At 47.1% G+C, this 23,578-nt stretch overlaps 1 protein-coding gene across 1 annotated transcript in view; it reads left to right on the top strand.

Moving 5' to 3' along the window:
* The window catches only part of MASP1 (mannan binding lectin serine peptidase 1), a 42,607-nt gene extending 28,208 nt beyond the window's left edge, over nucleotides 1–14,399 (top strand). The window contains exons 7-10 of the mRNA XM_039234187.1: nucleotides 395–473; nucleotides 6,948–7,085; nucleotides 7,890–7,964; nucleotides 11,900–14,399. Of these exons, the coding sequence (XP_039090118.1) occupies nucleotides 395–473; nucleotides 6,948–7,085; nucleotides 7,890–7,964; nucleotides 11,900–12,783 (1,176 nt within the window). The 3' untranslated portion in view covers nucleotides 12,784–14,399. The remainder of the gene's footprint in view (nucleotides 1–394; nucleotides 474–6,947; nucleotides 7,086–7,889; nucleotides 7,965–11,899) is intronic.
* Nucleotides 14,400–23,578: the final 9,179 nt, after the last annotated feature.

The raw sequence follows: 23,578 nt of genomic DNA, 5'->3' as shown, positions 1-23,578 counted from the left end.
ATCACTTGTTAGAAATGCAAACCACAGTCTTCAGGCCAGACCCACTGAATCAGAAACTCTGGGGGTGGGGCCAAGCATCTGTAGCAATACTGATGCTTACTCAAGTTTGAGAGCCACTGCTCTGGAAAGAGAGTCAAGGGTACATGTTTCCCCTCCTGAACCATTGCCCAAGCCCTTCTTTACACACAGCCCTTGCCCCTCTCCACAGTAGGAATGGGGACTATCAATTAGGAGTCTCTCTTTTCCATATCGTCAAGCTTGCCCTTGGAAGCCAGTGGTCGGAAAATCTCAGTCAAAGACGACCGGTATGGAATTTGAGAAGGTTGTACTGGGAAACAACCACCAACCCCACACATCCTCCCTCTTGCCACATCTTCTTCCTGTTTCTTCCCAGGATAACGTGGAGATGGACACATTCCAGATCGAATGTCTGAAGGATGGGACATGGAGTAACGGGATTCCCACCTGTAAAAGTAAGAGAACAAAATTGGTCTATCATGAGGATAAGGAGCTCCCCATCACCGGTGGAGTCCAACCCGAGACCACACAAGGGGTTAAACCCGATAGATGTGCTCAAAGAGAGGTGGGGCCAGGAATTCAGCAGACACATGAGGGCTGGACCAAAAGAGTCCTTCGTTCTTTTTTTTTTTTTAATATTTTTATTTATTTCTAGGAGAGAGAGAGAGAAACAGCGTGAGCAGGGGAGGGTCAGAGAGAGAGGGAGACACAGACTCTGAAATAGGCTCCAGGCTCTGAGCTGGCAGTCAGCACAGAGCCCGACGCGGGGCTCGAACCCACGAACCGCGAGATCATGACCTAAGCGAAAGTCGGACGCCCAACCAACTAAGCCACCCAGGCGTCCCCAAAAGGGTCGTTATTTCTTTAGGCAATACGACATCAGGATTCTAAAAGAAACTTCATGTTGGTCCCTGTTTACTTCCTAAATACTAATTTTACCTCTGCCTGCAGGCAAGTTGCCAGACTTGCTCAAGAAGTAACTTGGCCCCAGGTTTGAAATGAGCTCTGGCAATTACTAATGCAGGAAACTATTTTAGCAACCGTGCCCAGAGCCTGATGACCTTGCCAGTCTCTATGTGGTCATCAGCCATACCCACTAAGGTTTCTGGAGCAGCTCGTGATTTAGGGCCTGTCAGGAAAAGCTGTAAGGTCATCAAACCTGTGTGAAGAGGAGGCACAGCTCTGTACTGGCTCTTGAGACCCTGAGTTTTGTGTTGACTCTGCTCCTAACCCATCCCGTGACCATGGACGGGATCCTCCACCTAAATGTGCAATAAAAAGTTGAACTAGCGCTCGTATTCTAGAATATATTGGGGTGTTTCTCAAATAATGTAGTCCACATAAATCACCTAGTGCACATCGTGAAAGTATAGATGACCAGCCACCACCCTGTCCCCTACCTAGGTAGCTCCACTTCTAGACATGTAAGGACCATATTTTCAGGAAACTCATTATGGCAGCATTGAGTAAGGGAGGTGTGGTAGTGGGAGGGTGGGAAGGAAAGAAAGGGAAGGGGCAAAGAGAGGGTTGGCTTTAGGAGGGAGAGGTGAGAAGGCAAGAGTTACGATTGGTCCCGCCCACCCCCATTTCATGGCTTCACATAAATGGTGGAGTGGTATCCCTCTTCCCTTCTCCTAAATGGCTCAAATTCTCAGGCAGATCCACTCCCAGAGCCCCAGAGGGGACATTGTCAGTGGGAACTCTTTTGAGGTAAATCCCAGGCAGAATTTTAAAGAATACTCTTGCTTTTTAAATTTTTCTTTTTTTATATGACAATGTGGCTGGAGTCAGAGCCCAGTATGGGAAAAGGGAGGCATTTTATGGCTTCGACAAGCTGGATGCCTATAGGGAATGGAGAATTCAGATAGAAAAGAAAAGGTCCAGAAATGGAGGAACTGAAATGCCAGCAGACACATCCACCACCTCCTCCAACACACGGCTTACATGTAGTGCTGTGACTAAGTTCTGTGTGAATACTGTGCAAGGCAAAGCAAGGGCACATTGTGAAGGAGGAAGAAAAAGAGAATGTGGTATGTAGAAGACAGGGTGTTTTTAGAGTCAGGAAGTTCTAGATCAAATGCAGACTTGACCAGTTGAGGGTCCCTAAGCAATTTACTCAGACTTCCAGCCTCAGTTTCCTACACTCTTGATTCTTCTAAGGACCAACTGGGCTGATGTACATACTGTGCATGTGGAGGACCAGGAAAAAGTGAAAGATCATAAAAGCTTATCTCTTCTATCCCCAAACCGCCCCCCGCCCATCCAAACTCCCCACTAGGCAGAGGTTTGGTTTCTCTCATTCATGCTTTTGGAAGGTAGAAACGTTTAATAATAATTTTCCCCCAATGAAGCATACACACTTGTATTGCAGCAGAAGTGCTGATGGAGTACCACACTACTGTTTTTGATGGTCCTATTTTATGTGACCTACACTAGTATATGAGAGAATGACCATCATTTCGTACTAAAGAAAAGAGTACTTTTTTTTTTCCTCCCGAATATGGCCTGGTTCTTCCAACATAGCCCAGGTTAGGATTATTAGAATCCCCATTCAGGCATACCTGGCACCTCTACTCATTCACCGAGTAGGTTTTCACTGAGCATCTCTCTGTCCCAAGTGTATGCTGGGTCCTAGGAGACATGCAAAGGTGAACAGGACTGAGAAATTTCAAGTCCTTGGGGATTGTGGGGAAAGGGCTTGGGAACAGACAAGAAGTATGCATGTGTAGTGAAGAAACTTGCTCTGGAACAGGAAGCAGAAGTGGTGGGTTGTCGTCCTGACCCCACCTCCCCCTGGCCATGGCCACCCAAGGCAAGTACTGTTCCACCCTGAATGCCATATGTCAAATGAAGGTTCAAGCCAGATGAAAACAAAGCTTGCTCCAGGGGCAGAATGCTGTAATCCTCGTGAGCCAGGATTTATGATCGTGCAAATTCTCATAATGGTACAAATTCCACAATCCCAAACTGTCATCCACACTGGCTGTGCCTAAACTGCGTTCTTAATCAATCTGGTGGAGCGATTTCTGTATTTCCTGCATGAACTGTTTCTGCTTTGCTTGCTAATTTTTCTCCTTCTCTTCTTTCTCTCTCTCTCTCCCTCTCTTCCTCTCTCTGCTTTTTTCCTCTGCACCTCCTGGCCCCTCTTTGATCTTCACCATGGTGGCAGAAACCGAAATGGATGAGGAGAATGAACTCGGGTCAGAGCAAGAGACAGAGTGAATGACGGGACTCCCCACCCCCCCCTCCCAGAGTGCAGACATCCAGGAATGGACCACTCCTGAGACCCTGGGGCCCCAGAGCTACTCCACTCCTCCCCACCCTGCCATCGCTCCATTTCCAGTTTCTGTGCGGATTAGTGTGGATGCTGAACAAGAGGACACAGTGTCAAGCAGTTGAAACTGCTGTGTAAAGGAGAACATTTCCCTCCTGGAGGGCTCACCCATCATTCAAACATTACTCTGGAAAATAATGAAAAGACAAGGGGGATTTTTTGAGCACCTCCAAGCGGACCGTACTCTTCTCAAAGGAAAAATGACTTTGGTTCCAGAGACACAAGATTTTGTATACAACCACATGGCCCTAGGCTGACCAGGTCAAAGTGGGCCCTCGTTCCTCATCCACTGCACACTTCAAGTTGAAATGGGCCAGAAGGCCTGTGACTTTATGACTTTACTATTTTTATCTGCTACTTTCTAACCATGAGTAGGTGTGAAACTAACTATAACTCATAGAGCATGGGTTTTTAGGAAATCTAGACATATTCTCATCCACAGAAGTTTCTCTTCCACCTATACCTAACACAGGACTGAAAGCCCGTTATCATCATTAGTAGTATTCTTTCCTCTGGGCCAGGGTTTACAAATTTTGTGTTTCTGAAAATTCCCTGATTAAAAGTTTCAACAGATAGGTATCACACTTGAGAGCAGCAGTCCTCAGCTCTCGTGTCGTGGGCCATCAATGGGTCACCATAAAGGGCTCTGTTAGAGGAAGCAGGAATCTTTGCTTTAGCCTGAACAAAATCAGAATAGATGCATCTGAGAAACCCTTCATTACTGTGATCAGTCAGTCTATGTGGTAATTAAATGGGCTTTTGATGGGGGCAGAATCCTGTACGGGTGGCCAGTGGCAGACCCGGAGACTGCAGTGCTAGCCTAGGGCAGGGGTGTCCCTGAGAGTAGAGATGAGGTGGGCAGTCAAGACAGGCGTCAGTTAAATGAATATGCTTAATCCCACAATGTGTAACAGATATTGTACTTAGCGTGATAGAGCGGATCCTAATTTAGGCAGAAGATCCAATATGGACCCAAATAATTGCAACGCAGGGCAAAATAAGATTCACGCCTCAGATAAATGAGTAGAGGTCTCAGCAAGGGGAAATAGGGAAGCAGCCGTCTCCAAGGAGAAGATGGAGAAAAGACTCTCAAGAAGAAGTAGTGTTTGATCAAGGGCTCAAGGTAGCCAGAATGTGGACCGCATTGTCTCCCATGTGGGGAAAGCAGGCAAGTGAGTAGCACAGTGAGGGATGTGTGATGTTGCAGCACAGGTGCACCGAGGGCAGGGACCAAGAGATGCTGGGGTGGGTGCCAGGGGAAGCCCATGGTGCATCATTCTCCAGAAAGCCCAAGATTGTGGCAAAGCATACTCGGGATGGCTGGTCAAGAAAGATGTGTCTGAAGGAAAAGAAATGATAGCCAGCGGTGACAGCAGAGACAGGGTGTGGGCTGGTGCATCCCATCCCAAGGAATGATGAGAAAAGGGGTCCAAGGGAATAGATAAAGGAAAAGTGCTTTGATTCCAGAGTGGGGAAGTAGCCAGAGGGAGTGTTAAAGAAAGGATGAGACCCCCTTCTAAAGCAAAGAAGCTAGACTAGCTGAGGAAGGCGGCTCTGGGTGTAGCATCTTTGATTGCACCTGGTGGGGCTCAAGGCCCCTGGGAAAGGGAAGTTGTCTCCAGGTCCCAAAGAGACTTGGCTCTTCACTTGCCACAATAGACTTGGGAGAAGAAGTATGCCTTCCCCACTCACCAGGCCCAAGCTGAAGCGACCCTCTATTATATACTGTTTATCACCTCCATCTGCCTCTAAGGCCAGCAAAATTGCTTCTCTGGAGCAATGTTAAAGCAGGTACTCCGGAAATATCTCCCCACCATTGCTGGCCAAGTAACAGGCTCTCAATAGACTGAACTTCTAGCCATGTCTAAGCCCAACCCTGCAATTTCTCCCCCTGGAACTAGGTATTAGGTCCAGAGGATACTTTAGGCAAAATGAACTGAAGTTCAGAGACACAAGAGTAATAATGCCAAGATCCAGGCACCAGTGAATGGTATTTCCTAAAAAAGGAAGAAAGATCTGCTTTGAGACTCAGCAGGAAAACACATTTAAAACTGTTTTTTAGCTCTAAATAATAGATGTTATCACCTCTGGTGACCCTAGTGCTGACTGTCATCATACAGAGTAGAACAGTGTCTCTACTTTTGGGTTATCAAAATGAATGGGAACGATTTGTCCAGGGAGACTAGGGGTCAAGACAAAACATTAGCCGGTTCTCTTGGCTTTTGTCTTCCTTGTGGATAGGAGACACCTGCATTTACCCTCAGCCTTCACCCCTCTCCTCCACAACAGAGGGCCTTGGAGCCATCTATGTTTTAAGTTATGTAACTCTTTATTAGATCAAAATGATAAATTTAGAGTTCTAAACTTAAAAATCACAACTTCTGGGTAGAATCTCAGGGGAAAATTGCTCTCTCTCTGCTTCCCAAGAAGGGGGCATTCTGGAAGTTCTGCTCTGTGGAATGCTGTCCTCTTAAATTATCAGAAGATTCATAGCTAATGTCCATTATTACCCACCTAATACTGATTTTAAGCCATTTTAACTAGAAAACAGATCCTTGAGAATTGTTAGTTGGTTTTCTTAAAAGAACACTGAATTCAAAATCAGGCCTGATTTTCTGATTGTACCTCTCTGTGTGACCTTAGGCCAGTCAAGTCTCTTCTCTGGGCTCATCTGTAAAGTAAAGATATTCTAGATTGTCTGCCTTTGGTTCCTTTCCAACTGCAAAGCTTTATGATTTTTCTGTGATTCTTCAACTCTGGGATAGGCTGTTAGCTCTAAAATGAAGATGTCCTTAGAAATGAGCACCACCTCCTAAAGGAAGTCCCTGAAGAGACCCTGAAAAGTTGGGTCCTCAGCCCATGACTTGGGTTCTGACAGCCTTGTACTGGACTCTGTGCTGGCAACCTCCTAAGAACACCTCTGAGGAGCAGGCATCCTACAGCCAGGCCCCAACAATCAGAGAACATAAGCAGGTGAACAATTCAAACTTAGTCTACCCCGGGCCCCACCTCCCACTTTCTGTGGCCAAGATGCCCACAGCCAGCCAGCAGGATGGGGCTGTGCGTTCATGCAAGAGCTGCTTTCTTTCTGTTTGTTTTTGGATTTTTTATGCCAAGCACCAGTGTGAGCACATGAACTGCTCTTACTCAGCTTGTGATCGGGTCTGGAAGAACTGAAGTTTCCTTAGTTTGTGTCAGCCAGAGTTTTTTCACTGAGCTACAGGCTTCATGCCTGGGCAAGAGAGACTAAGAGGATTGCACAATAGAATTGGAAGTCAAAGAAAGGACTATGTGGGGAAGAGACTGGGGTCTCCTTAAATCTCAGCAGCCCTGCTCCTGCCCTGAAGTTGACATGAGGCCAGGTGAGTTGGCCACACGGTAGTGCCACAGTAGATGGGAGAGACCCCAAAAGCAGAGCCACTCGTGGCTACAAAGGCCCTGTATAATCTCAAGGGTACCATTCTCATAGACTAGAGTGTTGCTATCTGCAATTGTGTGCAGTGCACAACCCTCACATCTGTATGAGACAGACCCATCACATGGCCCCAAGGAGAAGAACACAGGGTAATTAAGGGGTGCTACTCTCTTCTCTCAGTTGCAGACTGTGGAGCCCCAGAGGAGCTGAAACATGGACAAATCACCTTCTCTACCAGGAACAAACTTACCACATACAAATCTGAGATCCAATACTCCTGCCAGCAGCCCTACTACAAGATGCTCCACAATATCACAGGTGAGCCCTCCATACTAAACCAGACCACTCCCACCTCATACTATTTGGGTCTCAGGGTTGGACTGGGGCAAGAGGCAGCCAGTCTACTGGCTGAAGTTTGGGAGGAGTTGGGAGGAGAAACACCTGGAGGCATGCCTCGCCTCTCCCTGCCTCAGGCTGACATCCCAGGGGTTAGGCCACATGGCATGCCAAAACCCTCACTTGCACACTCAGAGCCCCCGGCAGAGAAGGAGCCCTCAGGGAGATGGCAAAGCCAATCAGTTTTGCCTCTGCCACAGACTGGTACTAAGAAGATTCTCTAAGCTTCCAAGTCCTCACTTTTCAAAAGGGGAACTCGCAGAGCTAATGTAAGACTCAGATGAGATGGTGGACACCGGTGTGATTTATTAATGAATTTATTACATGGGGAAAGGAGGGCAGACAAACGTGCCACAGGAACCACCAGAGTGAAGGCCTAGTGACTGAGGAGGAGGACTGCCAGGGGCTGGGCTGGATCAGGGGGAGGGAGCAGCCCAGATAGACAGGAGTCAGATTGCACAGAGCTTTGGGCAACATGCTGAAGAGCATGCCATTCGTTTGTGAGGGCAATGGGGAGCAGTTGGTGATTTTGAGCAGAGGGAAAGCATAGATTCTCATTTTAGAAAGTTCCTTCAGGGTGCAGAGAGGACTGGCCTAAAGAGAAAGGCATCAGAGACGGAGAGACCACTTGCCTACTGTAGAAAAATCAAGAACCCATATCTATTTTCCATGTACTACAAATCAACCATTCTTTGCCTCTTCTCCCATCTATTTTCACTCTCCCAGGTATATATACCTGTTCTGCCCAAGGAGTCTGGATGAATGAAGTACTGGGGAGAAGCCAGCCCACATGCCTGCCAGGTACCTGACCCTCAAGTCCTCTGCCTCCAGGTCTCCCATCCAAGGTGCTCTGGCTATTGATGGAGAGGGGAGGGGGAACATGATGCTTTGGTTCTTTGTTAAGAGCTATCCTCAGAGAGCCCAAGATCAGGTCTTGGCAAACCATCCAGCCTCTACATTCAGCCTCTGCTATCACATCAAGAGCCTTCCTGTCTCCTCTCTTTGGAGTTCTGCTACATTCCCACCAGCCTTTCCCTCCAACAGTTTGTGTGTGCACTTGCTGTGCACCAGGGAAATCAAGAAAGTGGGCACCCTGTCCTCAAGTACTCACGATGATGTAGAGGAGATGAGTAACATAGATCAAATAATTGATAACTATAGGACAAAGTAAGAGTTCCTCCAAAGAGCAATGAGTGTTCAAGTCTTACTGACTGCTACAGCCCCATGGCTCACCTACTGACCCAACTCTAAAATGAAAAAAGAATTTTGTGCTAATAGAGAGTGTCACTGTGCATAGAGATTTGGGAGACATTTTGTGGATATTTGCATTAGCATCGAAAGTATAGGTGATTTGCATTGCAATCATAGTGCGCACATATATTCAAATCAACTTTCTAGAAATCTGTAGCCTCAAATGCACACTGTAGGGTGAAACAAATAATCCACACCAAAAAAAATTGAATAGTCATGGCTCAGAAATATGCACTTTTAATAATAGCAAGAATAGCAGAATTGATTTAACTAATCAAGCAGAATTCGTTGAAAGATACAACCATTCAGGACAGCACTGAGGAGTGATGCTGACCCTACCTGCATATTTGCTGGAACAGCAGGAGCTTTGCAGTATAGTTAAATGTGTGGCATTTGTATTTTACTGAATTAGAGTGTTGAGTCAACTGAGACAGTGTATTATCTGAATGGTACATTTTAGTAACCCTCAATATACACTCAGTAGACTTCTAGATGTTAGATTTAGATGTTAAAATAGAAAGACTGTGGAGTTGTCTACCATTATCCTTAAGAACCAAAGAAAATGTTTGCATTCCATGTTGGTCATCACATTTGCTACGAGATCCTACAGAAGAAGGAATTCACTGCATGTAATAGTCAGGGAGCAGAGGAGTCAGGACGGGTTAGGAAGACTTCATTTGGAAGGGCTTTATGCCTAAGAAAGAAGTTGGAGGAGGTGGAATGGAGGAAAAGTCAACCAGCTCATACTCTGCTGATCCCCATCACCTCATTCAGGCTTAGTCAGGAGCACACCCAAGGTGAACCCTCAGAGAAGATGAGGAATGGTGGAGCTGTGGCAAACAGGAAAGCCAAATCCCCATTTTGCTAAAATACTATGTGGGCCAAAGGAAAAAGCATCGCAAGTGGATTCCATCCTGGACAGCCATATTGTAACCTCTGGAAGGGGATGAGGCATTGAGCTGGGAGTTAGGGGCTTGGGTCCTAGTCCTGGTGCTGTCATTTTCTTATTGTGATCTTTGGTAAGTAATCTCTAGGGCTAAGTTCCATACCTCAGAAGTGAAGGAGTAGTACCAAGTGATCCATAACATTCTATGACCCTTCATGGTCATCATCCTCTATACTTACACAAAGTACAGTGGGTCATGAAATTCTTTTAACACCTGGTCTTGAGAAGCACTGTGGTTCACCATTGGACAATGCCAGAGATTTCAAAATTCTTTCCTCCTAAAACACCAAAATTAACCCAGAAGCAAGCCAACAGGGAGAAAGCCATTTTATTTAGCATCATAATATCCACCTTTCCGAAGAATCTTATTAAGCAAATACTATTTGCCCTTCATTTTACATGTGAGAAAACAGAGGATCAATGAGGAGCACTGATTTGTCCAAGGCTATCCTCAGAGTTAGGGGTAGAGCTGGAAGATGAAGCCAAGAATTTTGCTATCAACACAAGCAATGTTGAGCCATTCTTGGCTCTGATTATGTTTCATGGCATCCTTATGGACCCAGAATTCTAGAATATTATATTTTTATTTTAGGGGCCCCCTCTCAGTACCTCCAGTGCTCTAAAGCCCGAATCTGGCTTCAGCACAGCTGAAGCTCTAGTTTTTCAAGAAGATTCCTTTGTTCCAGTAAAGACTGGATGGAGAACGGTAGCAGCCAAAAAGGAGGTCCCATTTCAAAGAGCTCTCTCAAGGCTTGTTGCATCATTCAACCTCTTGAAAGGACAAAAGCACATCAAGATGAAAAAAGCAGACGTTAGTGCAGAAAATGAAGCAAGATTTAGAAGAAAGAGGCTCTACTTCTGACTAATGACTTTGAGTATGTCACTTGCCTTTGCTGAACCTCGATTTCTCCATCTGTATATTAGTGGTTCTCCAAGCTTCCCCAGCTCTGACACTGGAGAAAGGCACCATTCAGAGCTGTCTTTGTTGTTAAGCATGAACTCAGCCACAAGCATGTCTCTTACCAGATGAGGGCCTTTCAGCACTAAGTGAGTTGTTGTGCGGGACCAGTCACAGATTGCCTTGAGATGTCACCTTGTAGGCTGCTGCTTGTAATCAGGAGTCCGGCCTTCAACTCTGAAAGACCAGGCCACAGAGAGTTAGCAAAGGCCAGCTCACATCTGGTCTGATGTGAATGACAGGGTGCCTAAGGATCATGTCAGAAGCTTTTGGCATCAGGAAGAAGAGCATCTGAAAAGCATTAGGTTGCTGAAAGCCTGACCTCCCAAAGTTGCCACGAAAACACAAATATTCCTTGGTCTTTAAAGGATTGTTGAAAGTATCCATAACCAAAGAATGTAGCCTGGCCATTTGCAACGAGGAGGAAGCCCACACTCACACGAGGCTTACCTCCCAAGCCTAAGAACCCTGCTGGGAAGGCCCATGTGAGCTTGTTCTTAGCCATCAGGGGACTGGTACTGAAGACCCTCTCTGCTCATGGGCCAAAGACATTTGGCTGCAGGAGGCTGGTGGTGCATGTGCATGCTCGGGGTACAACTCAGTGGAATGAAGTTTGATCAGACCTTTCTTCTTCCCCTGAAGGTACTACATGGTTCCTGGGTGCAATGATGAGTGGCTCAGAATAGAGCCCATGCATCATTGCTTGTAGATTATGCCACCTTCCCCTAACCTTGGATGCCCTGGGCATGCGTTCACAGCATGAGTCCTTTAGGCCAAAGAACAAAAAGTTACAGAGCCCATGACCATGATCTGTATATGTAATGAGGCACGGTGGGGTATAGGACAAGACATTGATCTAAAATCTAGCTAATTTCCCTACTAACTTATTAGCCATGTGTCTTGGGCTAATTGCTTAACCTCTGGAGAGTTTTACTCACCTATAAAATGAGGATGGCCAGGGAAAATGAAATAAAAATTGAGGGAATTTGGAATTTGAAGGATCCATGGAGATCATATTGACCAACTGCCTCATTTAGCACATTGAAAGTTAAAGTCCAGAGAGACGAATTTACTTACTCAGAGTCACACGGGACATTAGGAGAGAAAAACTGGGCCAAGGCCTCAGGTATCTTGGCTCCCAGTCCAGCGTTTGCTGTGACCCACTAGTCTTTTAGTTTCCTTCCTTTCTCTCAAAGCCCATGACCTATCGTTTTCAGAAGTTTTCTAAGTACCCACAGCACGAGCCACTTCTGGAATATGAGCTGATCCAGGCCAAAAGTGATGCTGGCTAGAAATGGTTCAGGATGGTGAAGGCCCACACATGAAATGTCCTGGTCCATCAATGGCACTGGCCACAGAAGGGCCAGACTATACACAGGCCAGACTAGAAAGACTTAAGACTAGAGAGATGACGCCTGTGCAGAACTCTCCCAGGCTACTGTGACCCCTTGATGTAGCGTAGGGTCCCATGGTGGCATAATCTACAGTGAATGACATGTAAATTTCTTTCAGTGGCTCTTTGCGTATGTCTGGCCTGACCGGTCTCTGTATCTTGTCCCCATTCCCTCCTTCTCCTTACAGTGTGTGGTCAGCCCTCCCGCTCTCTGCCAAACCTGGTCAAGAGAATCATCGGGGGTCGGAATGCCGAGCCTGGCCTCTTTCCATGGCAGGCCCTGATAGTGGTGGAGGACACCTCAAGGGTGCCAAACGACAAGTGGTTTGGCAGTGGCGCCCTGCTCTCCGAGTCCTGGATCCTCACAGCAGCCCACGTGCTGCGCTCCCAGCGAAGAGACAACACGGTGACACCAGTCTCCAAGGAGCACGTGACCGTCTACCTGGGCCTGCATGATGTACGGGACAAATCAGGGGCTGTCAATAGCTCAGCTGCACAAGTGGTGCTCCACCCAGACTTCAATATCCAGAACTACAACCATGACATAGCTCTGGTGCAGCTGCAGGAGCCTGTGCCTCTGGGGCCCCACGTCATGCCTATCTGCCTGCCAAGTCCTGAACCCGAAGGCCCAGAGCCCCATATGTTGGGCCTGGTAGCTGGTTGGGGCATCTCCAATCCTAATGTGACAGTGGATGAAATCATCAGCAGTGGTACACGGACCTTGTCCGACGTCCTGCAGTATGTCAAGTTACCTGTGGTGCCACATGCCGAGTGCAAAACCAGCTATGAGTCCCGGTCAGGAAACTACAGTGTCACGGAGAACATGTTCTGTGCTGGCTACTATGAGGGTGGCAAGGACACGTGCCTTGGAGACAGCGGTGGGGCCTTTGTCATTCTGGACGACTTGACCCAGCGCTGGGTGGCCCAAGGCCTGGTGTCCTGGGGAGGCCCTGAAGAATGTGGCAGCAAGCAGGTCTACGGGGTCTACACAAAGGTCTCCAACTATGTGGACTGGTTGTGGGAGCAGATGGGCTCCCCACAGGGTCTGGGGGAGCTCCAGGTGGAACGGTGAGCTGGCTGACTTCCTCAGGGCCCGCCTGCCCCACCCCAGTCCAAGTGAGTCTGCACACGCACTTCTGATGGCACACTCCATGTTACTCACCAGACCAGATGGAATGGAACACGCTGTTCTCATCCTCCCAAGACTGCCCTGGAGCCCTGAGAGCCAGCAGTGTGGTATCGGAAATGGCTGCACACAAGAGGCCTGGGTCTATGGCCCTGAGCAAGCCCCCTCCCCTCTGGAGGCCTCACTCTCCCCAGCAGTACAATGAGGGAGACTAGACCTCTGGCCGATCCCAGCACTCCTCTCTGGGAGCGCTTGACCCCAAAGGCCTTATGTACTCCTAGTCACTTATCAAACGCATTGGTCCCACTGTCTGTGTGCCTGAGCTGGGACCTGCCTGTTAGAAAATCTTTCCTTATGTTGAGCTGAATGCTGAGTCTGTATAGTTTCCCTGCTTGGCCCTTGGCACAGACAAGTCTAGTCTCTTCCAGGGTTTTAAGAGACAAGGATCAGACCCCTGAGGCCCTGTTTCCTAGTGTGAGACCTTGGGGTGCTTTTGTTCCTTACCTTAGGTTCCTCTCCCAAAAGCTTCTTGTAGTCCAAGCCATATGCTTGTGTTCTCTATTAAAGGAATTTCAAAGGACAAAGAGAAAGCTAGGAAGGTTTTGTGGTGATTTGGAGGAGGAGAATATCATTGGGAGGCTCCCCATCCCTGATAAACTCATATTGTCAACTCTGAACACGTCTTTCAGACCTATACGTTACTCTCTAATACCAGCTGACAACATGGGTGTCCACACCTACCGCTCCAGACAAGCACGAAGCAAGCCTCCAGCTTTGAAGTGTATCATCTGAAAGGGCAACCTGAGCCCCAGCCCCAGGTGTGGAGACCCAGCTGGATTGTTTAGAAAAAGAGAAGGCTCACATGTGCCCCGTTGTACTTCTGGGCAAGAAAATGGAAGAAGGGTGGACTCAGGACATTCGGAGTAACCTGATCCCACCAGACCACGCAGTGTGCCCACAGTCTGAGCTCTTCAGCGAGCCCACCTGGCATGGATGTTCAGAGAGATCCATCCTCTGGTTTCCAGGAACCAGAGTCATGGGAAGAAGAGACTTGCCCATGAAAGGCAGGGAAGAGAGAGAAGAGGCAGCCGAGAGTGCTGGGTTCCAGCCCCAGCTCTGCCCCTAACTGGCTGTATAACTTCTCACATATCACTTTCCCTTTCTGGGCCTCAGTTGTCTCATCTATACGAGGAAGACATTAGATCCCTCTCAGGGTTCTTCTAGCGCTAGCATTCAGTCTTCTGATTGCCAGCAGCCTTTCCCTGGCTCTCACAGGGCCTATCGTGTTCCTCCTCCCCAGAGCTTGCTCTTCTGGGAATTCTCCATCAGAGAAAGGCAGCTAAGAAGTCTCTGAGAAGAATCCCAAGAGGACTTTGGAAAGTGTCCACTTGTCCAATCGGTTCATGAAAGCACACTCCTATGTCTGTGAACAGTGCATGTAGAGAATGCTGTATTTTGTATATTTCATACCACAAGCTTCACTACTCTGCAAGGTGCCTCTGTGCTCTGTTTCTCCCGTCAGGGGTCTAAAGTGGAAATAAACCCTCTGTGGATAACAAAAAGCTTTCATTCTGAGGTTTGGTTACTGTTGATGTTTGTGTATTTTGACCTTTTGAGGGAGACTGGCCCCTCATTAAGCTACTATCTCTCCCAATACAGAAAAGGTACAACTTTTGTCATCTGGACATCCTCCAAGGAAAGGTAAAATGAGGAATGGAGTCAGTTATGGACATGTCTTTCCCCCAGGCTGTGCGTGCTTTCACTGAAGCACTTGTCATTCAAGTCCTTGACTTCAAAGAGCCCAAACTAGCATGCAAGACAGGGTCATGCGCATCCTCGGCTCACACAGGTGAAAGCAGTGACGTGTCCTAAGAAGAGTAGAGATCACAGCACTGCAGGCACTTAAAGGCGGGAGAGTCAGGGCTAGAGGGGGTTTGGAGAGCTTTGTCGACAGGCTACAGAGAACACACCAGGAGACAGGAGAGAGGGCCAGTGTGGGTGAAGATCAAGCAGGGAAACGTGTCTGAGTGGAGCAGGCATGGCAGGGAACCAGGCAAAGTGGAAGGAGGTCTTAAAGGCCATACAATGTTTGCACTGTGTCCTGTAGCCAGTGACTCTCTATTTTTTTTTTTAATTTTTTTTTTAAATTATTTCTAGGAGAGAGAGAGAGAGAGCGTGAGCAGGGGAGGGTCAGAGAGAGAGGGAGTCACAGACTGAAACAGGCTCCAGGCTCTGAGCTGGCAGTCAGCACAGAGCCCGACACGGGGCTCAAACCCACGAATGTGAGATCATGACCTGAGCGAAAGTCGAACGCTTAACCGACTTAGCCACCCAGGTGCCCCAGCCAGTGACTCTCTAAATGGGAGAATATCAGAATCACCTGGAGTGCTCCTTAGAAATGCAGATTCCTGGGTCTCAGGGAATTCTGAGGGTGGGCAGCAGGGGTGTGGGAAGTGGGGGAAGGGGTAGGTGCCGGAGGAAAAGGTGGAAACCCCACTAGACCTATGGCTAAACCGGTGCAGAAGTGGGAGCTGGGGGAGTTTAAAACATCCAAGTAGTGTATTCGGCAGGGAATCAGTGTCTAGGCCTGGTGTGAACTAGTGGCGGTGCGGTGCTAGTGGGGAAGGGGGCACGGCTGACCTGCTAGTGACGGCTCTCCGTGGACGCGCTCATGGTTTGCCTTTGGGGTTTGTATCGTAATGAAAATATCATGTTTTTTACACTCCTGAGAACTAAAATAATCCTAAATTATGCTTGACATTTTATATGTAGCTGGTATCGAGGACTATCCTCTCTTGTGTTCTACTGTGTTTCGGATTTTTACTATCCTTTAAGGATATTATTAGGACTATTAGGACATTATGTTGTGACATATCGAGACCCTGAGGTATCACGAGGTTACAAAGAAAGCACCCTGTGACATGGCATGGAGGAGTCACAATTCTTTCTTCTTCTTCTGGTAATTTTTTAATCAGCTTTAGGCAAAAAGCTATGCAGACATTAACAGACATCTGAACTATCAGAGGGGGCGGAGAAAGTCATGAATAATCTGGCTGCAGAAGTAAGGAAAGAATAAGCAAGAAAGGAATCGCAGAGACGTTAAGGCAGGTCAGAGATACTGATTTGAAATCCATCAGGGTATAGTATAGATGGTAGGATGGCCCAGGAGACAGGTATTATCTACTGGAAGTGTCCAGAAGAATGGGCAAGGACTGATCAAGGGTGCCCCAGCATGGAAGGCATGGAGAGAAGAGAAACTCCAAGAAAGAGAGCAGAAAGAGGGGTCAGAAATACAGGAAGAGAAGTGCTTCAGAAGCCAAGGAGGAAGTATCATGAGGGGTACAGTAGTCAACAGTGCCAACGCCATAGGACAGACTGAAGGATGGCTACTGGGCAGCACGTTCCCCAGGGCAAGGACCCAGACTCTACTGTCCACTCTAAGAGGATCCAGGAAGCAGGCCCTCTGCTGTGTTTAATCTCCAACTGTCCTTTTCCTCCTCCTCCTCTCTTCTCTTCCTCTCACTCTCTCTTTACTTCCTCCCTCATTCCCCCCACCCTCCATCTCCAGATATCTCCTAGGTTTTATCTCTCTCTTGAGGCAAGAAACCATCCTTACATCCACCTTTCTCTATGACTTATAGTAAAAATTATATGATTATAGGCTTAGTTCACTGCGTTTGGGTTCCTTGAAACCTACAGGTGTTTTACCACAACCTTTAACTCTTCAAATGAAAGTTTACACTTCCAACTTAGTTTTTGCTTTGCTCTTTCAAAAGTCAGAGTTGTATCCTGCCTCACCTAAAACAATGGACGCTCCCAGCCTTAATAATAAGGAGTCAGAGAACAAGGGGAATTCCTGGAGATAAAGAATATATGAGAAAAAATTTCAAATCCTATTTTCCTACACATGTAAATATGTCTGTTGAAGTCCCATGTATGGGCCAAGAGCCATTCTACCTCCATATATGGTTGTGGATCTATTAAATGTCCAAATAGTCAATTTATTTCCAAGTATATACAGCCCGGCACTTTCTTCTTCCAAATCCACCAACAAAGGAGAGGAAAGGATGTGGAGACTGTCAATTCCTCTTTCCATAAGTTTAGCTATGGAATGGAGGAGAAGGAGAGACTATAGAATGAATGAGAGGTCAGGAAAGTGGAAGTGTGGTTTTAGGATGAGGACTTGGAGGTATAGGCAAAGGAGAGATTCAAGATATTGGAGAGGAGTGAGAATTCCCCAACCCAGGTCCCCAAGAGTGTGGAGGTGAGAAGATCCAGAGTCCAGAATTAGTTCTGAAGAGAAGAAGATTTATAGACAGGGAAAGATGGAGAAAGAATGTTTAGGGAAGTTCCCACGTGGTGGGCTCTGAGATTCTGCTGAGAATGTGGACAGGACATTAGCCTGGGACATTAGCCAAAGGCATGTAGAATGAAGCTACTGGAAGCTACTGAGGATGCAGTCAAGGTTAAAGCACATCCACCTGGGATTTCCCCAGCCTTATTCAGCAGCCTGGTGACAGCTACAAAGAAGGCAAATGGCTACCTGGATCCTGGGGCTTAGGGTATGAGTGCTAGGAAGTCATAGTGGTGCTGGCTAGTGCGGGAAAAGCCCTGAAGTCAGGAGACCTAGATTAGAATCTTGCCACTAACTCATAGAGTAGCTCTTTGCAAGTTAATTCCCTTCTTAAAGCCTCAGTTTCCTTAAGTGTATGATGAGAGGGACAGGCTAGATGATCTCCAAGGGCTGTTCAGCCATAAGGTGCTGTGTCTGTGTCTGTGAATCCAAGTCAGTGGAAACAATATGGAGCAGGGAGACACTTGGAGGAGTCTTCAATCCCCCAAGGCCCTGAGTAACGGCTTCTCTGAGAACAGATCCCTGTGGACAGAGTAAGAAAATTCTTTATTAGTCAGAACTCTTTCATTCATGTAAAAGAAACCCAATACAAACAGCTTAGGAGACACACACACACACACACACACACACACACACACACAGAGAGAGAGAGAGAGAGAGAGAGAAGTATAGGCTTATATAAGGCCAAATCACAAGGCTTCAGGTATGGTTAGATCAAGGAGTTCAAATATTGGGATACAATCTCTTCCTTCATTCTTCATCATGTAGACCCACTTTTTTTTCCCCATTAGTAGCATCATTCTCTGAAGACTCCCCATGAAGTGATCATTGGTAGATCTTGGCTTATAACCAGCAGCTTAGCAACCCCAACAGAGAAAGACCTTCTCTTTTTCTAATGTGTTTCACAAAATCCCCAAGGCCAGCTTTCATTGGGCTGGGCAGGGTTACATTCCCATCTCTGAGCAATCCTTGTCTCCAGAGGATGAAAGGATTTAATTTGTTAGGTCTGGGTAATATTCCTACGTCTGGAAACAGAGGTAAGATTATTCCAACTCAGGACATAATAGACTTAAGAATGGGAGAAGAATAGAACCCAGGGGAAAACTGGGTGCTGTTACTTAAAGAGCAATGAATGCTAGGAAATCAAAATAATAGATGTTCTTAGGAGAGGATGATGAGCTCATACTTCCAGCAATGAGCAAGATGAAGCTCAGAGTGTGATCTGTACCTCCCTCCTTTGACTGTAGTGTGTGGGCTCCCCAAGTTCTCCCGGAAGCTGATGGCCAGGATCTTCAATGGACGCCCTGCCCAGAAGGGCACCACGCCCTGGATTGCCATGCTGTCACACTGGAGTGAGCAGCCTTTCTGTGGAGGCTCCCTTCTAGGTAAGGAGATGTGGAAAGGGCAGGGGACCTGGGACTGGGGGACTGGGTGAAAGTGTAGGGAGCCAACTTTCATTCTAGAGACTGATCAAGATTTCTTCATTGAGGTTCACTGTTCACACTAGTAGCAGGGCTCAGAAGGACAATGTGGTAGGAAGAGCCCTTAACTGGAGCTAGGAAACATGTGTTCCTGCTCTAGGTCACTCCTTCAGTCAACAAACACCTATGACGTCCTGGTCAGTCTCTGGCACTATGAAGGACTAGTTGAAGGAGTCAGACCCTCAAACATGAATTGCAAGACACTTATGTGCAGCTCAAAGGCATGGTCACCAGGGCTGTGGAACTGGGGAGAACCAGGAAACTCACACTGGAGAAGTCAAGGAAGGAGCTTTATAAAGGTCCTGAGTGCCATATTTAGGAATTTAGGTCTATCCTGAAGGCTGCTGCAGATTTATGAGGATGGTCTGGAAAGTTCTCTCCAGGGGCAACATGGATTAAAAGATGAGTGAATCCAGAAGCCAGGACTTCAGTGAGGTAGCCATTGCAATTGTAGGGAGGGAAGTCATTAGCCTCAGCATAACGACAGGGGACAAGGGATAGAAATAAGGCAGATACAAAAGCATTAGGAAATAGGATTGTCAGGATTTTGCAATGTAGTGAATGTGGGTGGGAAGGGGAGTGAGGATGGGAAAGAAATGGCTTGGAGGCTCTTCCCGCTGCAGTTTGGTCCAGATGATCAAAGATCCATTCCAACTCTGACATCATGGGAAAAATGAATAGCAACCTAGAGTCCCTGGCCAGTTCCTGGTCTGATCTCTGAGAGATCAGAAGGCCTGGATGGGTCCGCATCTGCCTGGGCAGCTCCCAGGCTGCCAGCCTCGCCTCTCACTGACTCATCTCCCTGACAGTACTGTCAGGTGAGGACAGGTCCACGCTAGATCAGGGCTTTCCAAACTTTAATATGAATAGGAATTACTTGAGGGTCTTGTTAAAGTCCCCAGATTTTGCTACCCAATAAAGACTCTATTTCAGTAAATTTGAAGTGGAGCCTGAGAGCCTTCATTTCTAAGAAGTTTCCAGATGAGGCTGATTCTGCTGGTCCAGGAACTGTAAGATCTGAGGGTAGCCAGTAACCACAAGGCTTTTTGTGGACCCACCTTGGGCTTTCTGGAGCTCACCAAGCCCATAGGTTTAAGGGCCCAAAAATCCCATTGAAGATGTTCAATCTTGGTCTCTTGGTTAGAATGGGAAGATGAAATCACAGATTTAAATCCTCATCTTCAGATTAGGGTCAGACGAATGTCTGACTTCAGGCTGTGAAATGCAATGGAGAGGGAAAAGCCTGAAATAGTCTGAAGGCTGCAGCTCAAGGCAATAGAAGGCAGGAGAAGGCAGTCCAGGGCAGTACTTAAGTACAATTCTGTTCTCAGGCTTCAGTTGGGTTGTGACCGCAGCTCACTGCCTCCACCAGCCGCTCGATCCAGAATACCCAGCCCTACATGCCACAGACCTGATCAGACCTTCTGACTTCAAAATCATCCTGGGTGAGTGAGGGGCAGGCTAACTCCTGAAGCCAACAGTGGTTCCGGGTATGGGCTGTTTCTACTCACTCACTCATCAGGTCAGGACACCTGGAATGAAGAATGAGCTAGAACTGAAGTCCGGGGGTCTGAGTCCAAGCCCAAGGCTATGATTTTCAGGTAGTGAGACCATGAGCAAGTCACTAAAGTCTAGGTCTCAGTTTTTATAATAGTAAAATAGAGCCCAGTCTAGATATTTTCTAAAGATGCTTCAGGCCTCTATGAATCCATGGTTTCAAGTAAGTCATACACAGATGATCAAGCTTACCCTCTCTTTTATAAAATCTAGACCATCAGCTGATTCAGTTCAGCTCAGCACATAGTTACCTACTGACACTATGCCAGGATCTAAGACCCAGTCCCTGCCCTCCAAGGAACTTACAGCCTAATATGAATATGAACACAGAGACCTCTAGTATAAGATAGGAAGCAGTAAGTCCTATAGGAGGGGAACAGATGAGGTACCACTGGAATTCACAAGAAAGAAACTTCTAACTGAAGAATCTAACTCAAGAATCAGGGAGGCTTCATGGAGGAGGGAACACCTGACCCAGGCACTGAAGTGTGATTATATGGTTTGAACATGTGGCGATGATCATTGGAATGAGGATTATAAGGCCATGGGATCAGCTCAAGAAGACAGTCAGAGGTAGGAGCCCATGACCTTGTGGAAGGTCAAGTAGGGGACAGCTGGGAAAAGAGCCGTGAGAGGCATCAAAAGGGTTAAGGCCGAAAACAGGCTGGATGGGACAGGGGGTGACAGGGAACAAGGTGTGATCTTACCCTCCATGTCTCCGTTACCCACATGCCTCATGGGTCTTCTCTTGCCCAGGTAAGCATTGGAGGCGCCGTTCAGATGAGAATGAACAGCATCTCGGGGTCAAACGCTTCCTCCTCCATCCCCTGTATGACCCGAACACATTTGAGAATGACGTGGCTCTGGTGGAGCTGTTGGAGAGCCCAGTGCTGAATGACTATGTGATGCCCATCTGTCTGCCCAAGGGGCCCCCACAGGAAGGTACTCTGCCCCACCTTTGATCCTGCCTCTGTAGGTTTCATGCCAGTCGGGAGTGGGAAAGATTGGACAACAAATTAGCCAGCTACCGAGTCCCAGAAACAAATGTCCCAACCTCTGTTGCAGGTAAGCTCCATCCCAGAAGTCCTCCTCTCCGCCATGCTGCCATTCTCCAAGGGGCAAATTCAGCCCTTCCTTTCCAGGCAGGGAATGATGGGACAGCAAGATGCAACCCTCTGGAAACCCTATAGGCAGCCTCTCCTCTCTCACTGTGTCTTCTTTCCTTCAGAGGCCGTGGTCATCGTAAGTGGTTGGGGGAAGCAGTTCTTGCAAAGGTTCCCAGAGACCCTGATGGAGGTGAGGTTCAATTTATGTCCCATAGAGATGCCTCTGCCCTGCATTGACCCTTCCTGCTCCATGTTGTTCCTCAGGGATTTAGAGTTTTGAGTGAGAGAGACACAGGGGCCCAGACTCACTTCAAAGTTCACTGGGACTTTGAATCCCAACACATTTGGTCTGTTTGTTCTACATGGGGCACTGGTCTGATATGCTACAGAAATATTGTTCAGTGTTTCTGTAGCATATGAAAGGCTCAGCTTATGGAAATTCTGCCAGATAAAAGCAGACTTAGACACCCCAAAAGGTGATCCATCAGTACACCATAAAGACTCACATACCGGAGAATGGGCTAAAGAATGGGCTCTTGAGAGCTACAGTCCTCGGAGTATTAAACTTGACCGTTGCATTTAGAAGTACACATTTATGTCATTTCATAAAAGAATACTGAACTAGAAGTAAGGAGCCATGGCTCCAAGTACTGGCTTCTAATAACGTGCTGGGTGATCTTAAACAAGTCATTTGCCTCTCTGGTCCACTGTATAGTATCTCAAGCTGCAAAGTTAGGGGCGATGCCAGATGTCCCCCAAGATCTGCCTGGCTCAGATATAACTGGGGTTAGTGGCTGCCACAGCTAATTTTTGAATCCTTCAACATATGTTATTTTAACATACTTTAAAATCTCAGTTTTGCAACAGCCATTCATCCTTTCCTTCATTAACTCCCAGGTGTTTATTCGGTGCCTCCCATGTGCCAGACATTGGACTAGCTACTGGGTATGCAGGAGGGTAAAAGGACAGATCGAGTCCCTGGGATCCTTGTGCTTATAGTCAAGTGAGAGGGACAGAAAGTAGTTACCAACATGGTAAACGTGATGAGGAAGAAGTGCAGGAAGCTCCAGAATGTAACAGGAAGTTAGGGGTCCAGAAGGGCCCCCAGAGGAAGTAACACTTCAATAGCTGAAAAATGAATGGAGGTCAGTCAGGCACTTGATGGTCTGCTGAAGATATGTGCTCATGACCACTCTGCCCTGACCTTCTCTCCCCTGCGATCTGGGAAGGCCATGGCCCAAGAGGGACCGAAATGGCAAGGGTCAGCAGGAGCTATCCTTTGGGGTCTCAGGACCCATTCGGTTCTTGGTGTGGGTGAATGAGACTCATGTATTTCCTCATTTTATTCCAGACCTCTACTCCAACATTTACCCTTAGCTGAATCCAGGCAATAATAATCACAATACCTTACTTTTATGTATCAATTTATTGCTTCAATTAAAAAGGATATTCCCTGAGTCTTGACTTTGTTCCAAATTGTGTAAGCAGAAGTGGATAAAATACAAACTCAGTGTCCAGAAGTTCATACTATTGTGACGCCTGCTGTAGGGCAAGCAGTGGTAACCCTATGTACTTAACATTTATACGGTGTTTGTAATTTACAAAGCATCTGCTAATTCATCTCCTCTTTGTACCATTCCATGTGGCTAGTGTGTCAAACAGTGTGACTTCCAGTTTTCAAATGAGGAAGCAATCTCAGAGTTCTGAAAAGCAGTAATTAAATTATATGCTGCAGGTGCCACAGCCAGCAATTGTAGGAGGGGGGTGGCTAGAAGACTGACCATACGTTTTGTATACATTCCCATATTTGAAATAATGAATGTGCTAGGCAAGTATTATTATCTCCATTTTACATGAGAAAAATGAGGCCCAGAGAGGGCAAAAGACTTCTCAAGGTCACACAGCAAGTTCATGACTAACATTGTAGTAGAACATGGATCTCCTGATTCTTTAGTGTTCCTTCACCTGCACAATAGGATAGTCTCTAAGACCAGGTGTAAGGTTGGACCGAAGCTCATCCAGGAAGGAGATGGGGAGGAGCCAGCTCTAGGGGTATCGGAAGAGCAAGAACTCCTCAGCCAGGGGTAGGGACCAAAAATGGCCTTATGTTGCAGATCGAAATCCCAATTGTTGACCGCCGCACATGCCAAGAGGCCTATGCCCCTCTGAAGAAGAAAGTGACCAGGGACATGATCTGTGCTGGGGAGAAGGAAGGTAAGTCAAAAGGATGGCATACAATAGGG

The sequence above is a fragment of the Hyaena hyaena genome, unplaced genomic scaffold, assembly GCF_003009895.1.
Source record: "Hyaena hyaena isolate Hyena2069 unplaced genomic scaffold, ASM300989v1 scaffold_84, whole genome shotgun sequence".
NCBI lineage: Eukaryota > Metazoa > Chordata > Mammalia > Carnivora > Hyaenidae > Hyaena > Hyaena hyaena.
Note: the sequence above shows the minus strand (reverse complement) of the source record. Positions and strands in the feature narration are given on the sequence as shown.